The 22,877-nt window shown below is 36.4% G+C and overlaps 1 protein-coding gene across 1 annotated transcript in view; it reads left to right on the forward strand.

Annotated features, from left to right (window-relative positions):
• Positions 1–22,877, forward strand: part of DNAJC13 (DnaJ heat shock protein family (Hsp40) member C13) — a 122,752-nt gene that overhangs the window by 65,328 nt on the left and 34,547 nt on the right. The window contains exons 29-42 of the mRNA XM_060011266.1: positions 163–247; positions 2,892–3,046; positions 4,090–4,135; positions 6,054–6,208; positions 7,595–7,796; positions 9,902–10,017; positions 10,621–10,699; positions 12,107–12,242; positions 14,861–15,045; positions 15,478–15,552; positions 16,744–16,863; positions 18,679–18,858; positions 19,780–19,947; positions 21,940–22,053. Of these exons, the coding sequence (XP_059867249.1) occupies positions 163–247; positions 2,892–3,046; positions 4,090–4,135; positions 6,054–6,208; positions 7,595–7,796; positions 9,902–10,017; positions 10,621–10,699; positions 12,107–12,242; positions 14,861–15,045; positions 15,478–15,552; positions 16,744–16,863; positions 18,679–18,858; positions 19,780–19,947; positions 21,940–22,053 (1,816 nt within the window). The remainder of the gene's footprint in view (positions 1–162; positions 248–2,891; positions 3,047–4,089; positions 4,136–6,053; positions 6,209–7,594; positions 7,797–9,901; positions 10,018–10,620; positions 10,700–12,106; positions 12,243–14,860; positions 15,046–15,477; positions 15,553–16,743; positions 16,864–18,678; positions 18,859–19,779; positions 19,948–21,939; positions 22,054–22,877) is intronic.

The raw sequence follows: 22,877 nt of genomic DNA on the forward strand, positions 1-22,877 counted from the left end.
AAACCAAAATACCTAATCATGTTCCCAGCTGTATGAGAGCTTAGTCTTCATTAACAAAAATGTAAGGTAACATGCTTCATGCCTAGTAGAATGTCATATGCTCTGAACATACAAATCTTAATAAATATATTAAATGTTGACCATAAAAAAATGTTTTTCTAGGGATCAAGATAATGCCATCATTCGACCTTTACCTAGAGTGAAAAGGCTGCTGTCAGACAATGCTTGCCTTCCCCATATTATTCAGGTAAGTTACTTTTATGTTATAAACTAGGAACAATATTTTAAGAATCATTTTCCCTTATTTAAGTTTATTGTGAACCCCAGTCTTTGTCTTATTGTAGTATGTTCCATTTTCAAAAGGCCTGAATTATACTTACCTCACTTACTCCTAATTGAGTTGATATTCTGAATATACTGTGGAAGGTTGTGTATCCAAGAGCCTAGACATGGGAAGCTTCCATGCTCCAGAATTATTCTCATAAGGTTTTATTTATTATCTGTTCTTAAAATCACAACATTGTAATAACTGAAAGGTGACAGTTTGTGGTGCATGTTGGTGTTGTTAGGGGTACTGGGAAGCACACCAGCATCCCACAGATGTGGGCATGGTGGGTTATATCTTAAGAAATAGTTACAGCAGTCTTGTCAGCTTGCCTCAGAGTATTTGAGTCTTAGTTATATGTTATCATGGATAACAACTAATCCAAAGCATTGAGTTGAAATTATGTAGGATATACTAAGTATCTTTTCTTTCTTTCTTATTGTTATTCTGCTCTTTGGGAATTAAGCTACTTACACTCCAGATGAGCCCTAAGTCAGGTCGCAGAGATGTCAGGTCACTGTTTCTCTCCTGTCTGTAGATTATTCTGTCAAATCTAATTTTTTTATATTAACCACACATGGTGTGGCTTTAAAATATGTCAGTAACTTGTGCCATTTGTATCTCTCAGTTGTACATTGGTGTGAAAAGGGAGAGGAGAGTTACTCAGTATATTTTTACATTCACCAATAGTGAAAGTCACTGGTAATGAAAAAGGCTTCTGAATATGACAGTACCTTATCAACTTTTAAAAGAATTTTCCCCAACTTCTGTTATTTAAGCATACCAGCATTTCAACATTTGTGCGCTTTTCTGTTGTGGGCATTTCTTTTCAGAGCCTTAATTGAAAGCCACTACCACCCTGGCCTGTGTGTGTCTGCAGCTGCATATGTGAAGTGGTACAAGGAGAGGGATTTGTTCTCTATCCCGGCCTCTCTCCTGTAGAGAAAGGACCATGCCTAGAAAATCTGTCTCTCCCAAACATTTTCCCAAGACTTATGAAACTGAAAGGAAAGAAGCAAGGTTGAATTTCAGGCCAGGGAGGATTGACTGAAAAACAGATTTTAAGAGGTGTGGTCAGTGTAACATGAAACTTTGGGGGGAAGATCTATTTTAATTAACAAAAATTTTTAATAGTAACTGAACAAGTAGGAAGATTGAAGAAATTTAGTGATAAACCTAGCTGCTTTTAATAGTATATGCCTCCCATATTTTTTTATACTGAGTTCAAAAAAACATTTCTTAGAAGCTGTTTTTGTTTTCACTTAATTTTCTATATTCTGGGAGGCCTTATTCTTGCTAAGCACAGTTAGGCAGTTGTAGCGGTTTTTAGGAACATTATCTATCTACATTGCTTGGTACAGATTTCTGTACATCATTTGACTGTAAGAGCAATCACCAGTTTTACCATCTGATACAGCTTCAGAATTTTTGGAGTCGTCTAAGATACAGTGAATGAATGTCCTAGGTTTTCTGATATAGTCACAATTTCAAATATTCTAGGTTGTTGCCTGTTAATTCCTGTATTTTTGTTAGAGTGATATCGAATCTTAAACACAAACACCATTAACACTAGGGAAAATCCTGTGTTATTATATCTCAGTTTTTCTTTTGTAAAGTATATCACAGTACTGTTTTACTATGTATAATCTAAATACTTTGTTGAATAGGTAAGACACCAAAAACAGAGAAATTTAAATTACTTACTTAAAAGACATATGGCTATTCAGTCTCATACACTGAATCTAGAACTTTGACCCCTAATCTGAGCTAGTACTTATTCTTGTTATTGTAATTTTTTACTGGTAGCATTTGACTCCAAATTGGGAATTCTTCAGAAGTAAGTGTTTATAGGAAATTGAAATGCCACTTTTATTAAAGAAATTTAATAAGTTTTATCTTATCAGGTGTTTAGTCATAGCAATACTGTATGCTTTTTTTTTATTAGCCCAGATTCATTCCAGTGATCCCAGATAGTTCCTTCAGTATTGCTAGCTCAGATTTCTGTAAACCACATATCTTGGTACTTTCTGGTAGTGGCACTACTGGTATTTGGTTACCCTCTTGCCTTGTACCTGCACTTGTAGATCTGTTTTTTAGTGCTGTTTCACTGAAAGCTGTTCTCTGCTCAGCTCTTTTGAGTTCTCAGATAGTCTTCAGAGGATGCTTCCTTTCAAATCAACTGACCTGAAACTAACCCAAAGGGTAGCTACTTTTTTTTCCTTCTTTTGTCATTAACAGAGAAATCCATTCAGGAAGATTCCTGCACAGGAAATAATTTTATCTATAATCATGACAAAGCAGCTTCAGGCATGTTTGCACTTTTTATGAATAAGTTTTGATCAATTCTTTATTAATATTTTACTATCTCTGCATTAAATGCTATAAAATATTTTTCAAATCTGTTTAGAACCTGGTAGACAAGCATACTGAGTCTGATTTTTATTTTGTTACACTACTTATGAGAAACTGTAACCCCAGCACATGAAATGCATAAACCTAAGATGAATGGTGATGTTGCAAGTTTTTTACAGCCCAATAACCAGACATTTTATTTCGTTTTTTTTAGCTACTGCTGACCTTTGACCCTATCCTTGTTGAGAAGGTTGCAGTTTTGTTATATCGTATTATGCAAGATAACCCACAGTTACCTCGACTTTATCTTAGTGGAGTATTTTTCTTTATCATGATGTATACAGGTTCCAATGTGCTTCCTGTTGCTCGGTAAGAACTCTAGTGATAATCTATTTGAAATTACTTGAATTGTACATGGACAGATTTATTAAGTTAGTTTTTTGTGAGCATATCATTGTATTTATTAAATTTTTCTTTATAAGAGCTGTTTATATATGTCTGAAAATTTGAAAGAAGAATAGGGGAGGACTTACCTGGTGGCGCAGTGGTTAAGAATCTGCCTGCCAATGCAGGGTACACGGGTTCGAGCCCTGGTCTGGGAAGATCCCACATGCCACAGCGCAACTAAGCCCGTGCACCACAACTACTGAGCTTGCACTGTAGAGCCCACGAGCTACAACTAGTGAGCCCACGTGCCACAACTACTGAAGCCGTGTGCCTAGAGCCCGTGCTCTGCAACAAGAGAAGCCACTGCAGTGAGAAACCTGCGCACCGCAACAAAGAGTAGCCCCTGCTCACCACAGCTAGAGAAAGCCCACGCGCAGCAACAAAGACCCAACGCAGCCAAAAATAAATAAATTAAAAAAAAAAGAATAGGGGAAAAATTATTCAGAATTACACCATTTTACCACATCTAACATAAGAATTGTATCATCTAGTATTTTAATCATACAGATTTAACTATATTCATATTATATACAGTTTTACATTTTGCTTTTTTCTTAAAATTGAGTAATTTTTTAATATTAATACATAACTGTAATATGACCATAATTTAAATTTTTTTCTAATTCATTTAAGTTCTTACCTTAATTAGAAATTAAACTGTTTGGGAATATGGATTTACAAGTTGCCTTTTGTGGCTCTTATTTACATATAAAAGATGTGGTCTTAAACAACAAGGTCATACTGTATAGCACAGGGCACTATATTCAATATCCTTTGATAAAACATAATGGAAAAGAATACTAAAAAAAAGAATGTCTATACGTGTATGAGTCACTTTGCTGTACAGCAGAGACTGGCACAACATTATAAATCAACTATTCTTAAAAAAAATCTGGTCTTAGAAAACTGAGGTTACTAAATCTAAATCAGTTCCTATACCTGATAAGTAATTTTCTTTTTTCTAGATTTTTGAAGTACACACATACCAAACAGGCTTTCAAGTCAGAGGAGGTAAGGCAAATTAATCCTCTGAATACGTGACTTAATACTGGGGAAGCTGTCTGGGCACTAAAGTTTACTTAGCTGTGAATTTTCCTTCCTTCCTTTCCTTATAAGCACTTGAGGGCAGGTATTGTTTTATTTTTTGCATTCCTTGTGGTACCTTGCACATAGAAAGTTTACGCTAATATTTTTAAAATGAAAATAAATGTTGCCTATTAGAATTAATAATTAAATTGTAGATATGAATTATAACCTGGCATTGCTATGAATATAATTTGTTCCCTTAGTGTAAAATTTACATTAGTAATGTTCATAAATAATTCAGTATATACCTGAGTCTCATATAGTCAGCTCAGATTCAGTAAGACTTCCACCTTCTTTTTGTTCATATCCCAACATGTTAGAAGTGCTAAGTTTCTTTTTTGAAGCTACTTAATTCTTCAGGTGCTCTCAAGTATTATTGCCATTTTACTGGGGAGGAAAAGTAGGAATCCAAAAAAAAGATAAGACTTATCCAGGTAGCTCTGACAAAATGTAGCTTTATACCTGCATTTTACAGAGATATTTATTGTAAACACATAACTGAATTGTGTTTGAAATTTTGTTAGGCTTTTCATGGAACATTGATTTTCATATTTTATTGAGAGCAGAATAAACCAAAACTAGACCACTGTTTAAGAGACTAACCAAGGAATGTTACACCAGTCTGACAACAGACACAAGACCAAAACTGCATGTTTTATAGAGAGGCCAGTAAAGCCCTAGAAAGTTATCTGTCTACAGTCTAATAATACTAAAGTGATACCCATGGAAGTATGATTTCCATAGCTTTATGCAAATAGAAAATGAGAATATAAAGTTTTTAAAAAATTTGCCCCTATTGTTACCACCTTAATGTAACATTAGGCACTTTTAATCATTCTTTTTTTTCCTTTTTTTCTGTGAAGTTATGCATATGTAATCTTTTTCTTCAAATTTTATAATATGAGAAACTATATACATCATTTTCCCTAACAATATTTTAAATTACAGCCAAACAATATTTGTTTATAGCAGAACTCTAGATGTAGGAATTATGAAATAATAGTATTCTAAAGAAGAAGCAATTCTTCACCCCAAAGTTTAACAGATAGTCAGTTTATGGCTTTTATTAGTAAAAAGCCTGAAAATATTCATCATCTAATTTGTCTTTGCACTAAGTGGTAAAACCATGTCTGGATTTTTTCCCCCCTGTCTCTCTGTCAGATCCTAGAAGAATAAAACATCCTCAGTTTGCCTAGAAGGAAATAAGAAAAGTATTCATAGTCTTTAGGAATTTTTTCCATCAGGTAAAGAAATGAGTTTAAAATTTTAGCATGATAAATATGAACATTACCCTGACTTCATTTGGCCAGTCAGAGAATATGGAGTTCTTAGTACAGTTAATTATAATTACTTTGTATAGAAATACTCCATCTAAATTCTAGCTACATTTCATGAGGATAGGCTCTTTAAGATCTCAATTTTTCTGGACTTATTTTTGAAAACAGAAACAGGTGCAGGTGGGAACTACAGCCAACGATGTAACACAGAATAATTGATGTAAATCTCTGCAGAGTCTTCCTTGTGTTGTTCATTACTGTTATACATGGTCAAAGGCTAATTGTGCTAAATAATGTTGGCAACACCTGACCGATGAGGAGGTTAAGGCTACTGCAGGGTTAGAGCGGGTGGTTCCACCTTGGAGTTCATGCCAAGCCAGTTTATACCAGACACATTGCACTTCTCATTTTGCCATTTTTCCATCTAAATTTCAAAAGCATAAAAGCAGTATGTTCCAGTTATTCTCCTTTCTTAAAATGTTCTCTAACCCCAATTCATTTATTAGAAAACTGAAAGATAACTTTAGTGTTTCTGATTACGTTTTGTTTTTTTTTTTTTTTTAAAGACGAAAGGACAAGATATTTTTCAGAGAAGTATACTTGGGCACATTCTACCAGAAGCAATGGTTTGTTACTTAGAAAATTACGAGGCTGAAAAGTTTGCTGAGATTTTTCTAGGAGAATTTGATACTCCAGAAGCAATCTGGAGCAGTGAAATGAGGTAAATAGCCAGCTGATTGTATTTTATACACAGAATCTTTGCCTCTTCCCATCTGGTTTGACTTCTGTGAAAAGATTTCCTTTCACTAGTTACATAATCTAAAGCTACAGTAGTCATTGGTGCCAAATCAGGTGACTGCTGTTGACAAGGCCCTGAGCTTTTTTCTGTTCTAAGATGATTTGACAAAATTACTGTTACCTTAATAGAGCTTTATATAAGGGTGGAGCCTATTACCACTGGTGCTTTTAGACAATGAATTAATATCTATGTAAGAGATATATGGGAATAAAATCAAGACACTCCTTCTGGGTATTTGGAAATAGAACTGTACCCCACTAATTAAAAACTATGCCCACATGGAATGGATCAGTCTAGAGATACCCACAATCATTTTAGAATGAGGGCTCCCTAGCCAGCACATATTGACCATAATCTGGAGGTTAGCAGGAGAATGCCATAGGAAAAGCCTGTTTCCACCAAGAAAAAGGAGAGGCCCAGAAGCAGATGTCAGTGTCCAGGCAGGCACTGTCCAGGAAAGACTCGGCAGTTAATGGTTCCAGTGTCAAGTCTGGCTATCTGGAGAACCCCTTGGTCTTCTTAGCTGGATGGCAGTTGATCTTCTGAGTCAGTTACTCACTCTTCTTTGGCTGACTCATACTCACAATGCCACCTGCTCGTCATCATTTGGCTTCTCTGATAGGTTGACCTACAGGCTTGGCATATGCTAGCCATCAATTTGAATATATTCTGTATGAATATTCATATAGAAAATTGAAAATTTTCAATTTGAAAATTGAAATTTCATATTGAAAATATTCATATTTTTCATTGGGAACAAATGTATAGGAACATGAATACGTTTATTACAGTTATTCTGTATAATATTTTTCTCCGGAGATTGGTTAGTATGAGTCTCTCATCTAAAAGATGTAGCTCTCTGTATACTGAGCAAATCAATTTTCTGCTTAGCTGAGGGCCAGATCCCAGGTTGTGCTACATTAACTAAAATAAAGACCAGGCAGTGAGCTTCTTTGGGGTGATAGCTAACTTGATTCTGTGGCTGTGCCCTCATGCATGCAGATTCCATACCATTTGACTTTCTAATGACTGAATTTTCAATAAGAAGGACTGATATTGTCAGCCTTTTTCTCTATGGTCTTCTTTATAGATCATATTACAAATAAGTTTATATCCATGGAGTGTTTTTACATAGTAAGTTTAGAATACTCTGAGTAACATTCTTACAAGCTCTCATTTTAGGCCAGTAACTAAGTTATTCTGAAGAAGATCCATTTAATTACCTTGAATGATTACCTGTCTTAACCTTTTCTTTAAAATAGAATAAAATAATGCCTTCATAATGCTTGGAGACTTTTCTAATTGTAGGCGCCTTATGATAGAGAAGATTGCTGCCCATCTTGCTGATTTCACACCTCGTCTTCAGAGTAACACAAGAGCACTTTATCAATATTGTCCCATCCCAGTTATCAACTACCCACAGCTAGAAAATGAACTATTTTGTAATATTTATTACCTCAAACAACTTTGTGATACATTCCGGTTTCCAGATTGGCCAATTAAAGACCCGGTAAGTCAGCAGATTAATTTTTGCCTTCTTAAACCGTAAAAGAACCTCTAATCACTTCTGGGTATTTCTTCTTTCTGTGATAAGAAGGATAATAGCTTTCTTAAATATTCCTCCTTACTTAAGCACTGTGTAATTCTTTCTTAAATATTCCTCCTTACTTAAGCACTGTGTAATTCTAAGTGTAGTTCAGTACATTTGGGTAAATCCCAAACTGAAAGAGTTTTTTCAGGGAGCATAAAAGGACTTTACAATCTTGATCTTTTGTGACAAAAACAAAACAAACTCAATTTCATGTATATAATACAATTACATACTATAATAGCTTGGTGGAAGCTCATCTTTATAGGAGATTCATTAAGCTCACAGATGCTGGAGTTAGGCAGTCTGGGGTTGAGTTTCAGTTTGGCCATTAATGGCTCTGTATGTACATTCAGTGTACCGCTTGACTTCTCTAAGCCTCAGTTATGGTAATAGTACTACTACTACCAATAGCAACTGTTTCATGTGGTGGTTGGTAAGATTAAGTGAGAATTCATATAAAAAAACACAGCATATTCCTGGCACACACTGGAGGCAGTAAGTGTGACTTGCACATTTGTATAGTAGTATCTGCTGTCGCAGTGCCCTTGGGACCCGTCCAACTTGAGCCCCTGGATACCTAGTGAAAGCCTGGAATAAAGTAGGCCTGGGTGCCCCTGTTGGTCTGTTACTATAGCAGAGGTTTTACCATTACCCTTACCATCAGAAGACTTAAGAACAATTGCCATTTGTACCACCAGGCACTGCCTCTTTACAGTGCAATGACCAAATGTAGGCAGGTAGACACTGCTGCTTGTTCCGGATTCAACATGAGATAGCAGAAAAAGTGTGGGCTTTTTAGTCAGACCTAGGTTTGAATCCAGCTCCATCACTTATTAACTGGGAAGTATGCAGCTGTCTCTCAGAACCTCAATGTTTTCATGTATTACTGAAATTTTATATAAGAATTAAATCTGCAGTCTGTAAAGCACATACCTTCTTGGCACATAGGCATGCAGCAAATATTAGCCCTCTTCTTCTCACCCCTACCCAGACTCCCTTGTGTTCACTATCCCTTATGTTTGTTTGAATACCAGTATACCAGTAATTATGTTAGATCACCTTGAGAAGCATGCGATCATATACTGCTTCCTCTCTTACTACAGTGAATGCTAATTCCAAAGTTTTCTGTACTTTCTGAACGTTTCTTTAACAGTTAAAAGTAGAGACAGGGCTTCCCTGGTGGCGCAGTGGTTGAGAGTCCATCTGCCGATGCAGGGGACACGGGTTTGTGCCCCGGTCTGGGAAGATCCCACATGCCGCGGAGCAGCTGGGCCCGTGAGCCATGGCTGCTGAGCCTGCACGTCCGGAGCCTGTGCTCTGCAACGGGAGAGGCCACAACAGTGAGAGGCCCATGTACTGAAAAAAAAAAAAAAAAAGTAGAGACAAAAATTGGCAGAGAATTAAAATACCACTTTAGGGACTTCCCTGGTGGTCCAGCGGTAAAAGAATCTGCCTTACAATGCAGGGGACGCGAGTTCAATCTCTGGTCAGGGAACTAAGATCCCACATGCCACGGGGCAACTAAGCCCGGGCACCACAACTACTGAGCTCTCGCGCCTCAAGTAGAGCTCACGTGCTCTGGAACCCGCGCACCACAACTACGGAGCCCATGTCCTCTGGAGCCGCCTGTCACAACTAGAGAAGCGAGAAACCCGCACACCACAACTAGAGAGAAGCCTGCGTGCTGCAGCAAAGGATCCCGCATGCCTCAACGAAGATCCTGTGTGCAGCAACTAAGACCTGACACGGCCAAAAATAAATTTAAAAAAAAAAAATTAAAATTAATAAATAAATAATAAAATATTACTTTTAAAAAATATAGCCCCATAACAAATACCTTGCTATCTGACCATTTAACAGTGCTAGAAGGTGATTTTGGTTATTTGTATTTTAGAAAGCTGTTAATTGGTTAGCCTAGAAATGTCAGTTGAAATAAATACAGCACAACAATTCTGTAATTTAAAAATTATATTCTGAAATAGTTTTACTTTAATAGATATAAATTTTAATTCTCTGTCTTTAAGGTTAAGCTTCTAAAAGATACCCTTGATGCCTGGAAGAAGGAAGTAGAAAAGAAGCCACCTACAATGTCAATAGATGATGCTTATGAAGTGCTTAATCTCCCTCAAGGACAGGGACCGTGAGTCATTTTCAGTATCATCTTCCTCCTTCTTGCAGTTTGTGTTATACATGAGGAAGAGATTTGACAACAGTGTGTCTAGGATCGTAAATGACAAACGTATAGGAAAGAATGCAGATTTAATTTATCATCAGTGAAGTTTTATAGTAGAATAGATATGTTAGAGAAAAAGTTTAAAAGACATTTTAAGTATAGACTGAATTTGTTCATTTTTGACAAGGCTGATAGTTAAAATAACTTAGAATTATAGTTTGAAGTGACAATTTGAAAAGTTAGTTTAAAATTCTTAGTTCTTCAAAACCTAAATATGGTTTTGTAATTTGAAGTGAATATGGTAACCTTGCATAGGGAATGTTTAGGTTTTATCTTTTATGTGTAAAGATAACACATAGGAATCATCTTACTTAAATCTTAACTGGGTTTAATTTGATATCTACTATATGATCATATACAGTAAAAGTAAGATTCTTAAAATATCATTTTAGATGATTGTGTAAGTACTTTCTTGCACCTTACTTAAGCACTTTTAGATGATTTTAGATGATTGTGTAAGTATTTTCTTGCACCTTACTTAATTCATGAAACAGTTTTCCTATTTTGTAGGCATGATGAGAGCAAGATTAGAAAAGCTTACTTCAGACTTGCACAGAAGTACCACCCTGATAAGAATCCAGAAGGGAGGGTATGTACTGCCTTTGGAATTAGGGCTTTGGGGTTGACTTGCTTTTGCTTTATTACTATTTCAGGCAGAGGAAAGATACGCTCATCTTATGCGCCAGTGTCTGCCTCATAATATATGTCCAGTGTATGTTTAATTAACCTCGACCCACGTGCCCAAGTTTTCAGCATAAATGATCTTCTCTCATTTTATCAAAAGGACTACACTGTGACTAGTAACTTTTGGGTTTTATTCTCTTTCCTTACCCATGTCGGTTTGAGAATTAACTCTAATGGGCAGTCACATGAATAACTGAAAATTAGGATATGGGTGAACTTAATTCATTTGTAGTGATGCCATTGCCACCCAGATTGCTTTGGGTAATTTATTTTTTTCTAATGACATCCAACTTCATATCACTCTTAATGAAAAAGTAGAAAATTTGCTTCAGACTTAAAGTCATCTGCTGCCAGCATTCCCTGATCTTGTCTTTTCCAGCTTCCTACTACAGCGCCAATGGAGATTCATAAAAGATAAAATCAGACAAGGACCAATAAAAACAGTACTCATAGTTTGTTGCTAGAAACTTGGAGTAATTTCCACTGATTCAGGGCTAGTGTTTTTTATTAGAGACAGGCAGTATTCCTGAATAGGAAGACAGCATTGAAAAAATGTCACTTTTATATGTTTAAGGCATTTTTAATCAAAAGCCTGGGACATTTTTTGAGAAATCTAAAGCAATTCAAATTCATCTGGGAAAGAAAACAATCAATATAGGAAGAAATTTTGAAATTAGAATTAAGTTGCTAAACTTAAACTACCAGATGTTAAAATACTCTATAAAACTGCAATAGTAAAATAGTATTATACTGGCACAAGGATCAACATATAGATAAGGAACATTATAGTATAGTAGTTTAAGAGCACAGATAGAGTCAGACCTGGGTGTGCGTCTTAGCTCTGTGAGCAATGGGCTTTGTGACTTTAGGCAAGCTAACATCTTTAAGGTGAGGTTAATAAGGGTACACACCTCACAAGGCTGTTTTGAGGATTAAGTGAGATAATGTATGTAAAGCATTTAGCACAGTGCCTGCCATAGTGCTCAAAAAACAGTAGTTCTTATCATAACTATTTTTGTAACAACTCAGAAACTATCTCTGGTGTGTATGAGTTTAATATGACATATATGGTATAAGCTACTGAAGAATAATTTTCAGTAAATGGTACTGAGATCATTGAATAAGTATTTGGAAAAAAAAATTGTTTCACCTTAAAAGTATACCACCTATATTACAGTTGGAATGAATCCCTTTATGTAAAAAACAAAACAAAATAGTAACCAAAGAATTTACTGGCAAAATACAAATCATCTGTGTTCTAAGTTGTAATTCGAGATGTTAACAAAAGTTAATTGTCTTTGGTTACATACAGGATATGTTTGAAAAGGTAAATAAAGCCTATGAATTTTTATGTACCAAATCAGCCAAAATAACAGATGGACCAGATCCAGAGAATATAATTTTAATTCTGAAAACACAGAGCATCCTCTTCAACCGTCATAAAGAAGGTAAGGCATGTGTTATTCTCAAATTTTGATTTACCCTCCAGCTAATTCTACCATGCTTCTTGTTTCTGCAGCCTATTTCTAATTATTATTGCAAAAGACTCTTAGAATTGCATTTTAGATATAGTAAAAGAGTAGTTTTCTGTAGTTAGAATAGTTTACATTTCCAACCAGATTTCATTGTTCCGTCCTAAAGTACATTTCTGTTCTCTGGAGGTACTTGGTTAGTTTTTGTCTTTAGCCATTTAGCAGTAAACATATTAACTGAGATATAAAATGGACCTGGCATTTAAGGATCATTAAATGTCTTTTATAAGACTGTACCTATCCATAAACCTCTAAAGGCTGAAAACACCAAGAGTGTTCTGGTTTTTAAAAAGCAACAGAAACTTTTCAAATGATCCTATATATCCCTTCACACCTCATTTCCTGTGGTAGCTTTCGAAACCCTCTGATCCTGTGGGACAGTTTGAAAAATTTATAGATAAAATAGGTGTGATTTTGTAACCAAAAGTGGGATCCAGCTGCTCACCATTCAAAAGCCAATAAAGAGGCAAGGTTGGTGGAAAGGAAAGTTTGCTTTATTTTGGATGCCAGTAATCAAGGGGGTGGGGTGGAGGAAGGGCAGCTGCCTGTTCAAAGGCTGATTCCCCCCACCCCAAACCAGTGGGCAAGAGGTTTTATAGGCTGAGGGAAGGGGCTACATGCAGAAACAGTCCAGTCAGCTCTGACAGTCATCTTAAAATTGGTCATGTGGTGGTCTGACCAGTGTCATCTTGATTGCTTTAAGTACAGTTAGTCTTCAGTTCCAGGGTCAGTTTGTTCCCATTTCCTTGAGGCCACTTCTCAGAATTGTGGCAGCTTATGTCATGGCTATAGTCTGGTCATCATGTAGTTAACTTCTTCCACCTGGTAGGAGTTTTCAGTATCTATAAGACAGCTCACAGGATATGGCTCAGAACATTATCTGTAGGCTTTGAGGAGGAACTAAAGGTCCTTGACTTTGCTTAATGACTAAACTATTATTTGGTCTCCTTTGACTGTTTGCCTTTGTTTCTGTATTTCCTCACTTCTCTGATTAAACTTATTCTTTGGCTAAAGTTTTTGCACAGGTGGAGGACATGGAGGGCAAGGACCATAGGGTCCTGCTCTGTTTCAATTTCAGGATACAGGTTATTGGAAATCTCCAGCATGTTTTCAGGGCTATTTAGTAGCAGCCAGAAAGCTAGGAGCACGTTGAGAATTTTTAAGACTCTGTTGAGGGTGGGAGTTGGGTTCAATATGGCATGTGTCCATTGGCTTGGGAACTAAACTTGTCTTACACACAAAGTGGGAGACCCATTTGCTCTATAGGATGATGGGAGAAAAGAGAGGACAGTGGGGATCTGAGATAAGCAGGAGTGTTGGGTACTTGAAGACAAGTAGGGTTCCAGTTTAAGTATTGGAGGGGACAGCGTAGGGATTGAGCAGCTTGGTCATTAGAGAACAGTGATTAATTGATTCACTTTTGCATATGAACTCAACAGAAAACATTTGTAAAGCATTTAGTTATATGGCATTTATCACTAATCAGAATGAGTTTAAAGAAGTCTTTTTCAAACCATTGGTTGTTTTTTGATGGCTGGTAAATCTATATTAGCCACAAGGTGCAGTTGTAGCTCATCATTGGTATATTATCAAGGTCAGAATGTTTTTTCAGGCTGTCTTCCACTTTTCCCAAAGGGGGTTTATACTCAGTAAGTTGGGATGGGGGTCCTGATCTGATAGAACTTAACATTAATTCACTCTTCTTCTTATGTATGTATGTGTTAGGACTACTGGGACCAGTTCCAAGGGGCTTTTTTTTTTTAAGCCATCTTAGAAATGAGTTAATTTAAAGCAGATTATTTGTCATCTTCAAAAGGCAAAAAGCTTTATGCTGATTTCAAGTGGGATGACAGAGATACTTATAAAGTCAAAGCCAATTAATTTACATATTTCCACCTCATAGGTTAGTTTAAAAAAAAAAGAATGAAAAGAACAGGAATTGAGCACCAGTATATTTCAGATTTCACTTTTAAATTTGCTTGTCAAAATATGGAATTAGCCAAATACAGTTAATAAATTAACTTTCTATTTTGTATTCATAGTAACAAATTATATTCAGTATTTTCAAACATTTATTTTATGATAACTGGTAAAATAGGAAAGTACTCCTGTTATTCAGAAAGCAGAATATAAAATATTCACTCATTTAAATCAAATGTTTCTATCTCTTTATAAAGAGGTATGGGTCTCTGGTGCATTGGCTATGTCTTGCTGTCTGTGATCAGGTGAAAAGTTATAAAGATCACATGGACAACATAGAAAACATAGATATTTTGCAAAGGATCAAAACCACTATACACAAAGTTCAGTTTTAATCTACCAGAAAATACTCTTTTTCTAGTGGAAACATTTTAGAAAAGTCCACCAAACAAGTTTGCTAGTTGAAAAGATCCAAGGGATTTGTACTTGGTTTAATTTCTTTTTATAAACTAGAATTAGGAAACATTTAAGATGTTGCATATTTTAATCTCTTTTTTTTTGGCAACATAATTGAAAGTAGTGTCAAAATTAACTTAGAACCATGATTATTTCAGATTTACAGCCTTATAAATATGCAGGCTACCCCATGCTAATTAGGACAATAACAATGGAAACTTCAGATGACCACCTTTTCTCAAAAGAATCACCATTGTTGCCTGCTGCTGCAGAGCTGGCTTTCCATACTGTTAACTGCTCAGCCCTCAATGCTGAAGAGCTCAGAAGGGAGAATGGAATTGAGGTAATATGGAATGACCTTTGTCCTTGTCTTCAAGCTAGTTTAGGCAAACTGTATGTCTCTTAGCAATAAATAATTCACCAAGTACAAATACAGTTGATACAGTTTCTTTAATTTTTTGCAACAGATAACAATATTCTGTATATTATAATACCAAAATTAAAATAAATGGAGCTTTATTTCACAACGTGAATTGGAGAATATTGGATTCAAAATTGGTGAGCTTAATATTACTTGCAAAATAGCATAGTGGGATGCTTAAAAAAACTTCAGGGTCCTTTGTTTACTTGTTTATTTAACAAATGTTAATTGAGCAAATATTTCTTTGCCAAGTTTCAGATATTAAAAGGTTATTAATGTTTTATCCCTGCCAGAAAAGGCTTTTCAGACTCCAACTCAAAATGGAGAGTTGATGGCTGTCTTCTTTTTCTGCAGGTGTTACAAGAGGCATTTAGTCGCTGTGTGGCTGTCTTGAATCATTCTAGTAAACCAAGTGACATGTCTGTACAGGTAAGACTAAAACATATGGTTCCAAGAAAGTTACGCTAGACTAGTAGTTCAGACTTTAACATCTGTAAGAATCACTTGGAGGGCTCATTAAAACCTGGGTTGCGGGCTTCCCTGGTGGCGCAGTGGTTGGGAGTCCACCTGCCGATGCAGGGGACGCGGGTTCGTGCCCCGTCCGGGAGGATCCCACGTGCCGCGGAGCAGCTGGGCCCGTGGGCCATGGCTGCTGAGCCTGCGTGTCCAGAGCCTGTGCTCCGCAGCGGGAGAGGCCACAGCAGTGAGAGGCCCGCGTACAGCAAAAACAAACAAACAAAAAACCTGGGTTGCTGAGCTCTGCCTCCCAGGTCCCCTGTCCACAGAGTTTCTGATTCAGTATGTGTGGGGTGGGGCGTGAGAATATGCTTTTCTAACAAAATTGCCAAGTGATACTGATGCTGTTGGTCTGTGTATCACACTTTAAGAACCACTGTGCTAAATCATACGTAATCTGTTGGCTTAATTTTTTTTTACCCAGTTTCAAACATTTGTCATTTTGCCATTTTTATTTCACTTATTTTCTATCCCCTTCCTTAATTTCCTTCTCTACCTCCCTCTCCCATCCCTAGTGTTTTCATTGGCTTTTTTTCTGTTGAATTCTTTAATAGAAAATCCATCAGGAGTTCATTAAGATCACTGTAGATGCATCTTTTTATGTGGCCTTTTGTTTATGCCAGCAAAATTTAGAATATAAAACAATCGAGTACAGGCTTTTGAGTTTCATCCTTATTTTTAAGTACAGTACATTATTAGAATTCTGGACAAAAATACTTTATTCCAGAGGTTGGCAAACTTCTTTTTATAAAGGGCCAGAGAGTAAATATTTGAGGCTTTCAAGTTATGTACAGTCTGTTGCATATTTTTATTTGTGATTTTTGCAACTCTTTCAAAATGTAAAAACCATTCTTAGCTTTCTGGCCATACAAGAACAGGGTTGACTTGGCCTGTTAGCCTTAGCGGCCATGGTTTGCCAACCCTGCATCTATAGGGAATCTTAACCAGAAATACTAATAATTCAATAGAAATGTTCTGTTTAATTTTGGAGTGTCATATATACCATTAAGCATTATTCACGAATCTCCGCTGATTTGATTTCCACTGTCTTAAATAAGGAATGCACATGTGACCTTTTTTTTTTCTCTCTTATGTTGTCTGCAGGTGTGTGGACACATAAGCAAATGCTATAGTGTGGCCGCTCAGTTTGAAGAATGCCGAGAGAAGATCACAGAAATGCCTGGCATCATCAGGGATCTCTGTCGGGTGCTCTATTTTGGCAAGGTAGAGGTCATCTTTACCACTTTCTGGATTCAGTCAGCAGTGGGTTTTCTTGTCAAGTAGCCAGTCCCCAATTTATTAACTAGTTGTTTTCCTAAAATTATTTTCAAGTAAATTACATTTTTCACTAAAGCCTTGCTGTAAATGGTGGCTTTTGTTCCTGGGCTGGCCCACAAAGAGTAAGACTAGAGTGACATATCTAGAGGGAAGTTGGTCTCATGTGAATATTTGAACAGAGGCAGGGAAGCAAGAGAGAAGACTAGACTAAATCAATCTAATGAAAGTAAAGGACCACGTAAAACCTGAAACTTAAGAGTTGAGTCATTGCCTGGTGGAAAAGCTATAGCGAATCTGAGAGCTTGCTGTTTCCTCCCAGTCTGGTACTGCCAGGGGAAGTTGTCTGTGGGTGATGTGATAGGTGGCTGGGAAGGAGAGTGATTTCTCAGGTAACTGGGCAGAGTGACAGTTGTGTTGGAATAGAGCAGGATTAGGGTGCTGATCCCAGGCTAAGGTATCTAGAAATAAGGAATCTGATGAAAATAATGTCCTCAACTATATTTACTTGATGTCCTTAGAAGTGTTTAATAAGAATGCAAAGTCTGGTATAAAGAAGTAAATCTGTACACCTGCACTAAAGATATCATTGATACACTTAAGATCACTAGCACATGCGTTGCTATTAATGCCTTATCAGTATTTTTAAAAATTAAAAATACAAGAAGTGAAACAAAGAAAACTGTATTCCCAAGTCTTTGACACTAACTAGCCTCAAAGATAGTAATTCTGATACAGATCAAAACCACAATGAGCTATCACCTCACATTAGTGAGACTGGCTATCACCAAAAAGTCTACAAATAATAAATGCTGGAGAGGATGTGGAAAAAAGAGAACCCTCATACACTGTTCACGGGAATGTAAATTGGTACAGTACAGCCACTATGGAAAACAGCATGGAGGTTCCTTAAAAAAACTGAAAATAGAGCTACCATATTATCCAGCAGTTCCACTCCCGGGTACATATCTGGAAAAATGAAAACACTAATTTGAAAAGATACATGTACCCAACGTTCATAGCACTATTTACAATAGCCAAGATATGGAAACAGCCCAGGTGCCCATCAACAGACAATTGGCTTAAGATGTGTATACACACACACACATGCAACAGAATGTTATTCAGCCATAAAAAAGAATGCTGCCATTTGCAGCAACATGAATGGACCTTGAGAATATTAGCTTAATATAATAAGTCAGAGAAAGACAAACACTGTATATCACTTATATTTGGAATCTAAAACATAATACAAATGAATGTATATACAAAACAGAAACAGACTCAGACATAGAAAATAAACTTATGGTTACCAAAGAGAAAAGGGAGAGAGAGGTGAGAAGGGACAAATTAGGAGTATGGGATTAACAAATAAAACTACTATACATAAAACAGATAATAAGGATCTACTGTATAGCATAAGGATTTATACGCAGTATTTTGTAATAACCTATAATGGAATATAATCTGCAAAAAATCAAATCTCTATTGTCTACACCTGAAACTAACACAATATTGTCAATCAACTATACTTCAATTTAAAAATTAATTAATTTTCTAAAAATAGGAATTCTGTGTCTTTTCACAGGGTTACTTTTAATTTTAGGCTTTAAAAGATATAGGATTCAGATATAAACTGGTATTGAAAATATAAGAGGAGGTAAACACACAATAAGTTAGCTAGCTTGACATACATTGGCAGCCTGTTTCTCTTGGGAGCTTTTTTTTTAATCCTGTAATTAATTCCATTATTCTTATTCTCAGACTATTCCACGAGTGGCAGCTCTTGGGGTAGAATGTGTCAGCTCTTTTGCTGTGGATTTCTGGCTACAGACACACCTATTGCAAGCTGGAATTTTGTGGCATCTGCTTGGTTATCTGTTTAATTATGACTACACACTAGAAGAGAGTGGTATTCAGAAAAGTGAAGAAACAAACCAGCAGGTAACCTTAACACTACTTAAACATTGAATTTGAACCCATACCGTAGGTTAATGCAAAGCAAAGCCCTAGCTCAAAGCCTCAAAGGCATAAACTGTTTTTCAAGATTATTAAGTTTATTGCTCTTTAAGCCCCCAAACTTTTTTGTTGTTGTTGTTGTTACGGTACGCGGGCCCTCTCACTGTTCTGGCCTCTCCCGTTGCGGAGCACAGGCTCCGGACGCACAGGCTCAGCGGCCATGGCTCACGGGCCCAGCCGCTTCGCGGCATGTGGGATCTTCCCGGACCAGAGCACGAACCCATGTCCCCTGCATCGGCAGGCGGACTCTCAACCACTGCGCCACCAGGGAAGCCCTAAGCCCCAAAACTTTTTATCTTAACCACTTATCCCGGAAGGATTCAAGGCAAGGGAATTTGCAATAGCATATTCTGCACATAACTTAATCTTTTCTTGAGTACTCAGAGTCACCTTTATTTTTGCAAAATTATGGTTGTGTATCTCAGGGAGATCCTAACAGTGCTGTTGGGGCTAGCTCCCCTAAACACTTGAGAACTTAGGTGATTTTTACAGATATTTTTTTCTGTCCTTTCCTGTTCACTGTCATTCATTACTCATTGTGATATGTGCCTGTAGCGATCAGATCTACCTACCCATCCCTATTCCCCACCCTATCCCCCAATGTGCTTGTTCCAGTTATCTACAACATACCGTATTAGGTATAAATGAGTACATAGATTCTGATGGTCTTTCATATAAATAAAAGAATAAGCTCTGATGTCAGTGTTGGGGACTTTTTTGTTTCTTTTTTTTTGCTTTCTGTTCCTTAATATGTTCCATACTGTTTTGATTCCATAAAGGTACTGTTGCCTGTGTAAGATAACAGATCTATTTTAATGTCTTAATGTCTTAATTTTTTTATAACAGGAAGTAGCCAACAGTCTTGCCAAACTGAGTGTCCGTGCTCTGAGTCGCCTTGGAGGGTATCTGCCTGAAGAACAAGCAACACCAGAAAATCCAACCATAAGGAAAAGTGTAGCTGGCATGCTGACCCCCTATGTTGCTAGAAAACTTGCTGTAGTTAGTGCTACTGAGGTATGTGCTTCAGAAGTAGCCTGGGTTTTTGATAAATACTGCAAGATTCTTTAGATAGTAGAGGAATATAACAATGTTGATTGCTCTCGGAAACCTAAAAATTGAAAATGTTCACATGCTTGTTCTCTCAACTAAGAAATTTGGTTTGTTGTTGTGGCTTGATGCTGATGTTATCATATCAGCTCTACAAGTCCAGTCTCTCTGTAAGGGTGGATTAACTTCATGTTTCTCAGCTGTAGCGCTCCCCATAATTCTTGATAATATTGAATCAGAAAGGAACAGGACAAGAGCGTGAACTTGGAATGGACAGAGGACTGGGAGTCAGGAGACCCAGATTCTATTTTTAGCTGTTTGTTATAAGCTATAACTTGCTTACACTCAGCATGGAAATCCTAAAAGTCAGTATATACACACATATGCATTCATGACAAAAATAAGTATGATCGTGGCAGATCGCCCAACCTCTTCTGTGAGAATCATTGAGAAACAATCTAAGCATTAGAGAATTGACCTATAGAAATCCATTAAATAGAATATCTTGAAGCCTCAAATTGTAAAGGTATATGGGAAGACATTAGAAGATGTTTAAAGTATTTTAAGTGAAAAGATTAAATCCCATTTTTGGTATTAAAAAATTGAATGGATGGATCTGTATCAATATGTTAACTGTAGTTATCCCTGAATTGTAGAATTGTAGGCTATTTTATTTCATTTTCTCTGATAATCATCTAATAGTTTTAGAAGAAAAAAGGCCTCAGTGTTCCAAATGTAAAATATTTTTAGAATTTATAAACAGCTTATTTGTTTTTTTAATCTAATCTGATTGAGTCTGTTTTCTGGTGCAAGACACTGCCTTTCAGATCCCCTGAGTAAGAGAGAAGTGCTTTAGATGCCAATCTTGATCTTGGTTCTTTTTCCGGACTTTGTGTTCACCAGTGTGAAGTATTTTGCTGACTGAAAACATTCTTTCCAGAAATACTAACAAGTTGTTGATTAACTACTACAGGAAAGAAAAAAAAAAAGTAACACTTCAAAATTTTGGCCTGGGCTCCATCTGGATTTAATAAAATACTTATTTTAAACTGCCACTTCTCAGAGTTTTAAAATTTTCTTCATGATAAATTTTTTCAGTTATTTTACTTAACTGGTAGTTCATGTTTTGAAAACAAGGGTTGGATGTCTTTTTGTAAGATGGAGGTAATAACCCACTGCTTTCCTCCTAGCACAGAGCTCTGTAAATGTAAAGTGTAAAAAGTTCTTATTAAAACATTTAGAGAATTCCTGGTATCCCAATGGTTAGGACTCTGCTCTTTCACTGCCGAGGGCCCGGGTTCAACCCCTAGTCAGGGAACTGATATCCCACAAGCCACAAGGCACAGCCAAAAAACAACAACAAAAAACATTTAAAGGAGAGTTAAATGTCTATGTGTACACTTAAAATTGAGGAGAGCTAAACAAAGGGAAAGCACCCTGGATGGCTAAGCAGGCATAAGCTATGTCTGCAGAACTACAAGGTTTGGCCAAGAAAACCGGAACTGAGTCTCTGCCCATAAATTTTACTTCCCTTCCTAGGAGTATGCTTCATAAAGACTTAGATTTTGTTTTCAAATATATGTGTGTAAAGGCAGTATTGTATGATTCTTTTTAAGCTTACATTTACTGAGTTTATAAAATGCTTTAACACAGGATATCATATGTAATTTTCACAAAGCAGAGCAAATGTTAAGAATGTGAAGTCAAAACAGACTCAAATTTGAATCCCAGTTTCACCACTTAAGGGTTGTGAGACCTGGGGCAAATAATTTGATCTTTCTCAGTCTTGATTTTTCTCAGCTGCAAAATGGAAAATATTAACATACTTGGTAGAATTACTGAGATCTGTTATACTTAAGGCACCTATTACGGTGCTTGGCATGTCATAGACAATTTTAATGAATGGTAATTTCAGTATATTTCCTAAATATTATAAAACAGTAATGTTCTTTCTCCTAGATTTTGAAGATGCTTAACAGTAACACAGAGAACCCCTATTTGATATGGAACAATTCTACAAGAGCAGAGCTACTTGAATTTCTTGAATCCCAACAAGAAAACATGATTAAAAAAGTATGTTATTGTTTTATAAATTACTTACTCTAATGGAATCTCTGGAAATATAACTTAGTATTGACGAAACAGAAACCCATTATTTCTCTGTTGGGTGTTGATCAAGCCTATAGGTTTTGCTACCTAATATTTGGCCCATTTAATAATAGCATTCTTATTATATTTAATATACATTAGGATTTTTTGTTGTGTTTTTAGTTACCATTTACATATAGCTGTCTTCTATTTTAACCAGTTTTTGTGCCCAGAAGCTCTGTTTTAATTGTTCTCTTTAGCCTCTTTTCCCCAGTAAATTAAAATTGCTTTCTGGTATCAAAATTGAATAATTTCTCCTATCCTGCCACCTTCTAGAGGAGAAACTATTAAGCCATGAGAAAAACAAAAGACAGTAAGTAGAATGGGAGATAAGGAGAAGGCCTGGATAACACATACATTAGATGGTTGAGTCTTGATTGTTTAGAAGAAGTTGTGCTTTGGGGTTTGGACTTCATTAAAGAGTAACCATCACTGGGTGTCCTGAATTATTCAAAATTTAGTTTTGAATTCATTTCATGATAGTCACTCAGAGCTCTTCATTGATAGAAGTTTTGAGAATTACAGAGCTAGGGAGAACAAGTCTCAGATTTCTATGTATCATCTATTCTCTTTTTTTTTTAACATCATTATTGGAGTATAATTGCTTTACAATGGTGTGTTAGTTTCTGCTTTATAACAAAGTGAATCAGTTATACATATACATGTTCCCATATCTCTTCCCTCTTGCGTCTCCCACCCTCCCTATCCCACCCCTCCAGGCGGTCACAAAGCACGAAGCTGATCTCCCT

Source organism: Delphinus delphis, chromosome 4, assembly GCF_949987515.2.
Source record: "Delphinus delphis chromosome 4, mDelDel1.2, whole genome shotgun sequence".
Lineage (NCBI taxonomy): Eukaryota > Metazoa > Chordata > Mammalia > Artiodactyla > Delphinidae > Delphinus > Delphinus delphis.